This window comes from Bemisia tabaci, chromosome 8 (genome assembly GCF_918797505.1).
Source record: "Bemisia tabaci chromosome 8, PGI_BMITA_v3".
Lineage (NCBI taxonomy): Eukaryota > Metazoa > Arthropoda > Insecta > Hemiptera > Aleyrodidae > Bemisia > Bemisia tabaci.
In genome coordinates, this window is record NC_092800.1 from 2,740,341 (window position 1) to 2,751,327 (window position 10,987).

At 35.5% G+C, this 10,987-nt stretch overlaps 2 protein-coding genes across 2 annotated transcripts in view; one reads left to right on the forward strand and one right to left on the reverse strand.

Moving 5' to 3' along the window:
• The window catches only part of Pi3K21B (phosphatidylinositol 3-kinase regulatory subunit alpha), a 41,135-nt gene extending 35,466 nt beyond the window's left edge, over positions 1-5,669 (forward strand). The window contains exon 19 of the mRNA XM_072303645.1: positions 769-5,669. Coding sequence (XP_072159746.1) covers positions 769-1,012 — 244 coding nt within the window. The 3' untranslated portion in view covers positions 1,013-5,669. The remainder of the gene's footprint in view (positions 1-768) is intronic.
• A 323-nt stretch (positions 5,670-5,992) lies between these two features.
• Positions 5,993-10,887, reverse strand: LOC109032770 (GATA zinc finger domain-containing protein 1). Its single transcript, XM_019045054.2, has 4 exons — positions 10,566-10,887; positions 9,266-9,349; positions 8,552-8,741; positions 5,993-7,005 (listed from the first exon to the last, which is right to left on the reverse strand). The coding sequence occupies exons 1-4, from the start codon at positions 10,719-10,721 to the stop codon at positions 6,818-6,820; spliced, it is 618 nt and encodes a 205-aa protein (XP_018900599.1). The 5' UTR covers positions 10,722-10,887; the 3' UTR covers positions 5,993-6,817.
• Between the last annotated feature and the right edge of the window lie 100 nt (positions 10,888-10,987).

Below are 10,987 nucleotides of genomic sequence, written 5' to 3' on the forward strand. Positions count from 1 at the left end.
AGTGTAAGCGGAATCTTTTTTTGCTGCAACTAATATCTTATACTGAGTTGAGATCAAAAAAACCACTTTCTCTAATCATCCGTTTTCTTGATGTTTGGGGCTCTAAGCACATTATGTAGGCACTTTAGAATTTAGAATCGTCAGATTTTCATTCATTACCAACTTTTGCCATTAGAAGTAGCCTTGATTTTAAATTCATCTATCCCAACCAATGTATATCCTGTCTCAAATTGACTGGATTAAATTAATCTCATCATGCTTGCAAGTTATGGAAATTATGTCTTTGCCATTGTTTCTCGGGTGCAAGTCAGGTATGACACTAGAATCTCAGTCATTTAAACTTTTTTTTTATCACTTTATTTTTATTTAGGTAATTTAATTATCTTATCTGTGAGATAAAATTTTTATTCTAAGCAAACGAAATTCTAGCATGATAGTTCAATACATTGAAACTGTATGTTTTAAACAAAGTAATTGTACTGAAGGTATTAAGAACTCAACCCAAAGAAATTTAAACTACCGGCAGTTCAATTGTAGAAAGTCGTTGTGGACACTGCAGTCTAATCCACAACAGACACTCTACAGTACATAAAATACCTGAGCCCCTCATCTTGAATTGCTCTCCGATAATTATAGTAAAGCTATGGGAAATGGCAGAGTAGATTCTTAAATGCTCCATCGACTTGACAAAAAGTGTAAACCCAAGAAATTGGGAAGCGTACACTAAAAAAGAGATAGTTACTGATGGTAAAAATTTTTTTGCAACAGGTGCAATGGTACAGTGAATCACTGTATCATCTACGAGACAGAGCGAGGCTATGGCTTTGCGGAGCCTTACAACATCTACGAATCGCTGAAGGCGCTGGTCCTGCACTATGCTCAGAACTCCCTGGAAGAACACAACGATCTTCTGAACACGACGTTGGCATATCCTCTGTTGGCGCCCTGTCACGGGACCGACATCATGCAAACCTCTAGTTATTTCAAGTACCATAATTTCAATCCCTCATGAATCCCTTAGGACGTTGTACACCCGACAACTACTAAGTGCAGTTAACAAATTAATTAATCTGTGATATAGATTGCATTATGAGGTGCTTTTTTTTCGCTCCCTTTACTTCCGAGTAGCTCCCCCCACACTCGTCTCATTCGGAATTAAAGCGACGTCGGATAAGATCTTGTATCATACGTAATTTTCAATGTGTTTTTATGTTGTTGTAAGCTTTCGTATACCATCCAATGGTATTGTTACTTTTCATGTGTTTTGTACATTTTTTTATATTATCTTTGTTGTATCCCTGTATAATTTTTTATATGTATACAAGCTCGTACATACAAAGAGAAACCGCAATTCTTACCTCCCGCTCCGCGAGAAACATTCTCTCTCAGGATCGGTTTTATATCCAATCGCAACAGAAATTAAATTATTTTCAAACTTGTCAAATCAATCAAAGACTATCAACTCAACTTTTACAAGATTTCGCTACCGTCACCAACTTATGTAAGTATGTTTGAACAATCGAAGTGTTGGCTGCCCTGTCATATTTTTTCCCCTGCTATGGCGATTTTTGCCAGTTGGTAATACTGTTCTTTCCCATTCAAATCAGCTAATAATAATTGATTTCGGTAAGGCAGGGTGCCCTCATAGATATCTATCGTTTTATATGCATTTAACTGGATGTAATTCGGTTTTGCCATCTTACAAGGATTGTTGTTGCCCCCGAAGTAATTGCCCTCGAGTTTTAAACTCTCCGTTTCGTAGTAAATTGCCAAAGTAATAACCTTAAGTCTCTTTAGAGAACAATTTTTGGTACTACTCGCCCTCCAAAATTCTGAAAGTTTAACGCTAATGTGCAGAGCAGCAAACACGTTAAACCAGCATGTGAATGAGTCGTCGATATCAACTTTATTTTTAAGTAACTGTTCAAAGCAGTCAATTTCAAAATATTTTGTGCTGTTGTTTTTAAGGGAACTAACATCTCTCTAAGTGATTGGAATGCATGTCTCTAAGAATTTTGTTTCAGTTGTTATATTTTATAAGTTTACTACGTCTCAAGTTTCCAGCAGGCCCTTTTTCACTGCTCGTCGCACCAATCAGACTGCACTACCACAGAAATTAGTATCGGTGACTACTGTTCAACCAGGGTGTCTATCTGGCAGGTAGAATTGAAAAAATTTCAACGCCGAATGTCGAGGAATTTTGTTCGGTCAATTTTTCTCTTTTCTTATGAATCACTACTATGTTTAAGAAAGTTACATCATCAAGAAAGAATTTTAATATCTAGTAGTCAATTTTAGAATGAACGGTAGAATTAGTTCCTATTTTAAAATATGTGTTGGTAGATTTGTGTCCAAAAAAATAAGAAAATTTGGCTGGGGAAAGATTCTTGACGTGTGTAGACACCCTGTTAACTTGTCATTCAACTAAATTTCTTGGCCTGCATTCTTAGTTGCTTTGGTTCAGAGCCTGTAGCAGGTTAGGTTAGGTTTTTATCTCTTCATTTTGGCAGGATAGTTTTGTGCCGATGCAAAACCAATTCTGTCGCTGAATCATATGTATATTTTGCCCTTGAGGTTGAAGGTAGGATTAATTTGAAGCTGAGAATCCAGCCTTTTGCTTCGATTTTGACATTAAATTCTGCTGCAATCTGTATTTAATGTAAATCACTCAACATCAGCTTGCAATAATTAATTTTACTCTTTCGTTAATCATTTTTACAGTAATTTTTCATTCGATTGCAGTGAATCATAATTATCAGAACTATGAGACAAAATCACTACTGATCTGGTAAATCAGGCTTTGTGCTAATATTTTTCCTAAACTAATTGATAAAAATTCGTTTTAGGCCTTGTGTTGTATCCAATTTTCCATATGATATTATGATCAAATCATTTTAAATGTAAAATTCAATCTATTCTGCATCTTCTGTAGCTATGGTTGTCCAACTCGAGCAGGTCTTCGCCATGAGGAAACAACGAGATCTACGTCAGATCAGGAATACTTACATTTCCAATCTGCTTTTCAATGAAAATCAAGTGCTATTTCTCATTTTCTATCAGAAATGTATGAATTAAAAAAGTCAGTCAGAAGATGATGCTCATAGAACCCTGTCTCGTACTTATATCTTTAAATTTTGAGGGGCTAACTGATGAAAAGAATCATCAATTGTATGTTTTTTATTTTAGCCACTAATGATTTCGAATATTTAATAGTGGGCTGTAAAAACTAATTCTTTTTTTTGCATGAGAAAAGATGGCAAGTCACTCATTGCTACTAGAGCACAGCTATTCATTAGAAAGGAAACTTGATTGTCAGGGCCACACAAGAAAATCTATGACTATCTATAACATATCATCATTGTCTAATTGTTGGTAGCAATTGGGCTTGCCTGCACTAAACAAGTATTTCTACTTTTGATTGTTTTTGTAGATCAACTTCTTTGTAAATGCATCTAATTGAATGTGTCATTTTATAACTAACGAAAGAGCCACCTTCAAAAATTAATCAAAAGAGGTATGGAGATAGTAGATTATTCCATCTGTTTGTAATTCGTGCATTCCGTCCAGCATAAAGCTAAAGTTATGTTTTCTGGTTGCAGCCTCCCTGACTACCTGTCAAACTTCATTTCTTTAATTGAAAAACCAATCAACACAATTTCTTACAAATTTCTGTAACATTTGTTTTTAACAAAGTTTTTCTCAGAACTCTTAATGAAAATTTCAAGCTTTAAAATGGACTTGTTCCCAAAGAAAAATCGAAAGATGAGAAGACTTTTCCAACTCCAAGTTAAGCCATCAGCAAGTTTTTACCAGAGAATTATATTTATTTGCAGCCGGAAGATTAATATGAGAGTTAGACTGTTCTATTTATCTTCCGTTACTTTGAGTCAGGAAGTGGTGTCTACGTTTGTCAGAAAAAAACACATTTAATTCAATACATGGTGATCCTGATCATGGATATCTATCTTGAGAGCGTAATATTGATTTTTCCATCAGTTGCACTGTCCTCTCGGCACAATTTTAAGACAGAAGTGAGCCAAGGAATTACGTTTGGCGACTGGCCCTTGCTTTATTTTCCATTCTTCTTGTGTTTGCTGGTTTACTAACATACCTGAGCCTGATTTGCCTTGAATCTAGTGTTCCTACAATTATCTATTATCGTTGAACAATCAAGAGAGAAAAATGATTTAGTATTTAAGGAACCTGCCACTTCGAATCGCTAGATCTTGATGTTTAGAGCTATATATCTATTTACCTTTAAATTTTTATAGACACGATAAGCAGCTTAAGTTAATATTTTCACCTGCATTCATTTTCCCAACTTGCCTGAAACCTTCGCCAGCGAAGCAACCCCTCCTCAGTTCGAAATATTTTTAACTCTCTCAGTCGATTGACCCTTACTTGTTTGAGCACAGTGGGGGAACATTTTCTTCTCCTTGTGAAAGCATAATATTGTTTAACAGTAATAAAATAGTGTAAGCGTACATAGTCATCAGTACAATGTAATGTCAACATTGAAGACTATTCAACCAACTGCTCAAAAAAATGGTGTTGACCACCTCAAAATTTCAGGGACCTAAAACGCCTGCAGGGCCGTGTATTTGGTGTGCAGCTTTTGCATGATAGTTCTGTGCTAAGGAATGGCCAAAGTGGGAACAGATAAGTTCCAATTTTTGATCCAGAACGTTGAACGTTCAAGGTGAGGATCGATCTGATGGAATTTTGCGTACACTCAGATTAATTATGATGGGTACTGCCGAAGTGCTTGTTGAACGTGGAAGTAATGTTTTTTAACGTGATAATGACCAACCATGGACAGTTGGGATGTATTTTGGTTTGATAAGTCTTCATATAGCTTCTCTGTTATTTCGTCAAACACCTTTGGTTTTCATGAGAATTTGTAATAGTGTTGCCATGTATCACAATTCCTTAATTGAATGTAATTATGCCAAATTGATCTGTCCAGACGCAGAATTTCGAAAACTAGCCATGGTCCATTCTAAGTCTTTGGTACATGTGTTGTTTTCCCGGTAATGACCATAAAATACTCTCACCTCAGCCCTCTAATCGACCAATTTTATGATACCATCGGTAAAGAATAGTAACTGTTTCTTTATTCTTTTATTTTCTACCCGGAACTAAGTCATGTATCTATTCCTTTACTAAAGCAAGGCTCATGTTAAGTTATTTTGCTTCAAGTACGAATCGTCAACCATGAAAATCTCTGTTCCCAACCATTTTGGATTGAAGATGAAGGAAAATGACCTCAAGCCACTTTATCGATGCATGTGGATTCCCTGCAGCGTTCAAACTCTTTTAGGAATAATCTGTTTAATCATCACACAAATTGTGCTGTTCGCAAGCGATAACTCCAAGTTGGTCGAAAGAGAATTCTCTCAAAATTTCGAATATGCTGAATCTGGTGTACATTGGCCTTAACCAATCAGACGTAGTCACTTAGTTTGTATCGATCAGCTGATTATCTCAAGGAAATTTCGGTCGGGAGACTTTGCTCTCGATATTGTCAAAATATTTTTGGAAATTACTTATTTTTTGTTCTTTTCAATGTTCATTGTTAGAGACATTATCATGCTATTCGATTGTAGCACAAACTTTATTTTGTTGATGTTTTGGTTATTTTTATAAAATAAATTGATTATTTGCTAATACTCAAAATAATTTTTGGCTTCCCACAGAAACACCCCTAACTAGTGAGACTTACTCAGCTTAATAGCAGTTTGCGTATTTAGCAGTAGCAGTAGCAGTATTTTTTATGTTCAGAATTCTTTTATAATCCACAGACTCTCCATCAGAAAGTGGAGTAAAACTAGGTTTTTTTTTCCGACAACGCCAGACGGATGAAAAATATTTGTTTGACTATTCTTAATGGTGGAACAGGATAAGACAAGTACTTTAATGGCAACAGAATGAGAGTCAAGGTTAGTAAAATAACCGTTGCTTTCATCAACTAAAAAATGACGTTAACATGAAATAAAGATAACAGTTTATTGACAGTAGGAAACTATTTTAAGCTAAACAAAATGACAAAAATTTTATAAAAAAATATTGGGTCTCGTAATTATTAAACTAGGGTCTAGCACATAGAAACTAGCTGCGACTCTGCCAAATGGCTGCCTCAAGGGTCTAAAATACAATTCACACCTACCCAAATTTAATGATGGCACACCATAAAAAATATACACTACCTACTTGGTTCAGACAATTCAATGTTGAAAAATACATAATTTTTAAAAATTAATAAAAACTACAGGAAATCTCAAATTAATTTTTCGATGATGCGGCTATAAAACAATGTTCTTGGAGATAAGGTTAGTTCTTTTAACTGATAAAAATAGGGCAGCATCCTCCTTATCCCAAACACAAATGCCAGAATTTTAATTCAGATGTCTTCATTCTATGACAAAAAGCTGGGCTTGGCGGAATAGTGACATACATTTCGACATCAGAACCTTATCTAAAAATTATAAAGCATGAAAAAGTACCAAATTTTCTAGTACTGAACATTTCATTACTCGAGGAAATGTTTGCCCTGAAAAAAAGTCTAACTCTTAGAATGGTATTTTACAGTGGTGACTTCTTTGCAATCTTGTATTCTTCTTGATAGTCTCTTTTCTCCACAAAAATTTGTTATGCCAATGAAGAAAAATTGAGCGAAATCAATTCAAGGGTTAGTACAAATTCATTTGAACGAGACAAGAATCTTCTCTCCCTAGCGCAAAAAACTCAGTTAAAATATTCAATCCACTCAGGGAAATTTTCACATTCACACGTTCTACAATGGTTGTGCAGCAAATTATTATTTCTTTCTTTTAGACCGATGTGGTCTATGCACTTGATTTTTGATGCGTATCCATAGACTATTATAAAACGGTGGGGAGACTTCGATAGGAGGGTAGGGATTGGTGCGGTCCTTGAAGTAGTCAGACGGAGCGTTCATCACGAACGTCATGAAATCCAACTTCCTCAGCAAATCTTCATCTGGACCTGAGACAAATAATATTCAAAATATAGGATGTTACAGTATATACAAGTGCAAGCAGCACATTATTCAATTTGTGAGTAACCACAAGTGAACCTTGGTTCTGAATAACTCTAAATGGAGATGCTTTTTAGACTGCTTAAAGGAATGTTGTTTCGTAGATTTTTGGCGTAGAAAATGCCCAAAAAAATTGCTTTGGGCCACTGAAGTTCCTTTTCCTATTAACAGTAACAAACAATAATTTATGACAGGAAATATAAAATCCCAAAAAACAATTTTTATCAGACATTGTTGAATGATTTTCCACAAATGTTCTTTAGTTTCATTTCTCATCGTTCATGCAGGCTTGAAAGAGAATTAGAACATTTTCAAGTGCTATCCTTCTTTTCAAAATTTTTAAGTATGTAAGTTGGTCCCATCGTCAGCATAATGCAGCCTCCTATTTTCCTGCTTCTAAGCTTGGAGAAGTCGTAATAAGCGGCCTTAAGTTTGAGTAGGCAATTGGCCCATTTAGTGAGTAAATTATCCTTTAAAGCCTTAGCAAAGTAAGGTTAATAGGCGGTGACCAGATGACCTCTCCAAGCTTGGAAGCAGAAAATCAAGAGGCTGAGCAGATAACAGGACAAACTAAAATTCTAAAATGCATCCACAGTTATTTTCTTGATTGGTCATACATAGTGTTGCATTAAACAGCATATCTCTTTGAGGGAATTGATGTTCAAATGAGCTTATTCCTACTACAGTTAACTTCTTCTAAATCAAACGCTCTTTAAGTGGAATATACCTTCAAGTCAAACTTTTGTAAGGTCCCGTCGAATTTTTCATAGGAACAAAAAGCCCTTAAGCGGAATTTCGCTCTAAGTAGAACTAACAATCTGATCTCTATGCAGTTTGAGTCAAAAGAAGTTGACTGTATAATGATAATTTTAGTTTCATACTGACAGTGGGTTTCAAATCACCAACTCTGTCTGAAAAACTTATTCATCAAGCAGCAATCTTTTTGTAGCAAAAGCTATGCTCATTTAATCTCATTAAAATAAACTTTCGTTTTTTTTTAAAACAAAATACAGTGTTGTTTAGAACTCCAAGAGTAGAATTAATAATGAGAAAACATAAAAAATGTCATGTTTAATAAGATCATCAATCAAAAATTGAATTATCACATTTAGACAAATTAAGCAATAAGTTTTTAAAAATCTATTCAGCATTCACTGAAAGAAAACATTAAACATGATTTGTACATCGATGGCCATAGAGCGATACTATATACATTTGTTATCGGTGTTGTAGACTTCCTTTCAAACTATATTTTTTCTTCGGAAAACTAACAAATTAATTCCTTGAAAACTTTCCTGATTTTTCTTCTCTGTTGATAGAACACCCTGTAAACATTTCAAGTTATGTCGTTGACTTGTTACTCTTCAAAAAAGTAAAATAAGAGCGGAAATTTTGGAACGCAATGGAGGCACAAGTTCAGCACCTCGGTCATCAATATCTTACATCAGAAAGACAGAGGAGCATCTACGTAATAAAAGAGGCACAAGTTCATACCTAGGGTGAAAGTTGACGGATCAAATACGGTTGAATCTAAATCTGTATTTGTTGTAGGGATGAGCCAACTGAGAGCAGCACTTTTCTCACAATACTGATCAACTGCCAGGCCCCTTATTTGGGCGAAATACCGGCATCCGTCTTCTGCGTCTCTTACAGATACAATGTCTCCAACTGAGTACAAAACACCCTAAAATGAGAATAATTAAAAACAAATGTGAACAAAATGTAAAGCACATGATGGAAGTTCTGAAAAAGTGACTCGACTCATATAAATTACACCATATTTAGCAGCAGAATTCCCTTTCAGATAGGCTGAGCTGTTAGAAACCATACGCAGGGAAATACATACTTCGACATCTCTTTTTACAAACATGGGAATTAAATCAATTTTGGATAAAACTTGTTGAAGAAAAATAAAATTTTGAAACAAATAGGGACCGTCAGACTGACTGCTCCGAGTTACTACAGTTTTTGAGAGTCAATAATAAGGAGGCACCTCATGTCATTTCTAATTATGTATGGTTACAGGATATTTAATTTCTTGTAACTCTTCAAAATTTCATGTTCAAATTTAGAAATCATACCTGTTGCTGGACAATAGTCTGCTATCTCATCAAGGAATTTGACTTTTTGTGAATGTCAGTGATACTTACCTCTATCAAGTTAAAAATTTAATCGACTGAAGTAATCTATATAATATTATGAACTTACTTTATTGTACACACTTTGCCGAAGCGTTACTCCTGCTTGTTCTTGAGGTGCTTTCAGAGGCCGGATTGATTTGAATTGATCAGGCTAGTTAAAAAAGAAAGAAAATAAAAAAGCTTAAGATAAATTTTGTTTTTTTAAAAAAACAGAAATGAAATGGACATATACTATAATCAGTTAGTAACAAGGTGGAGAAATGGTGCTGGGTCCACACCCTATCTTAAATCTATTTTTAATTTAGGGATTTCCATTCCCTACCTTGAGTTCAGACCCACTTAAACTTATATAGAAGTCAATCATAGACTTTTCCCCTTCAGCAATAGAAACCACATTAATTAGGCTCCACATAAACCAATAATTCGAACAACCACTTTAATTAGAACTTGCATCCAATTAAGTTGGCAGTGTCTAATTTTGACAGTCAGGCGCAGATTAAAATTCAGCAATGTCCCATCAGAGGAAGATTTTAGTGTAAGGTATCAGCGCACAACTGTAGCGCAGCCAAAGACATAAAGACAGAGCACTAGAAGAAAAAAATGAGGCCACCTCTCCGATTGGTGAGAGGATTGGCGGCGAAATCGGGAAAAGTTTGAAATTCAAACATAGGGCAGGAACAGAGTAAAATTGCGTAATCAAATTATTCTACATTGATTCTTCATTAAATTCACTTACCCGCATATTTTTTTTAAATAGAAATTATTTATGGTCCATCATCGACCGATTGATCTCATTTGGGAGTAATGATCATCTGGGACTGTAACGGCCTGTTTGAACCAGCGGGACCACCATGAGCGACAGAAAAATTAACTATATGTAAGTAAGATCCTCACTTGTTACCGAGTTGAAGTAGGTTTATTATAACAATTCACCCTTCTGACTTTATTAATTTGCTTGTTATGGCCATTTCAGACAAGTTCAGAGCAAAACATGTGCAAAAATTAAGAGGACAAGTTCAACTCAAAATTCCATTTGCCTCATGGGTTTCCACGCTCATTTACACACTCACACAAAAAAAGAGCGCCAGGCCTGGCCTCACTTCTCCCCCGTGTTATTAGATACGAGTGCTCCATCTTCATGTCTTTGAGCGCAGCATCGTCATCGCACTTAGTAAGTCCTCAATTGCTTTTGGATGACGGCAACACAGTCGCTTGCAGATGGAAAGTATACAACTTCCACTTTATCTGATGCATGCTCAAACTGTATGCATATTTGGTTGTAACTAGCTTAAAAAGTAGTAGGAAAGTAAACAATCAGCTTACCAGAAAGAAAAATAAATTGATTGATAACAGTAATACAAAAATACCTTTGCTTTAATAAGAGAACGCCTTCCTTTCTCATCCGTCTTAGTTTTAACAGGAGTTTTGGTTGCACACCTTAGGCTTCTTCGCACAGGGGCAGAGGGAGCAGCGAAGACTCTAGAGTCATCTTGCCTTCTCTTCTTACGTTTGATAGAAGACATACTGAAGATGAAAAATCATTCCATGATATGTTCTAGATCAACAATGAATGCTTCTGTGATAAACTGATACACCAATACGCCTGAAGTTAGGAGGGTAAGAAAAATGGCAAAGAACGATTCGGTTTCGGTACTGAAAACACTGAAGTGAAATATTATGAAGGTAGGTTATGTTTATGTTTACTAATAGCGGCAACACAGCGCAGCGTCATCTGTTTGTAAACTGCTCAAGCTGTACTTCGTTTATATCCCTAGAGAGTGCGTTACTC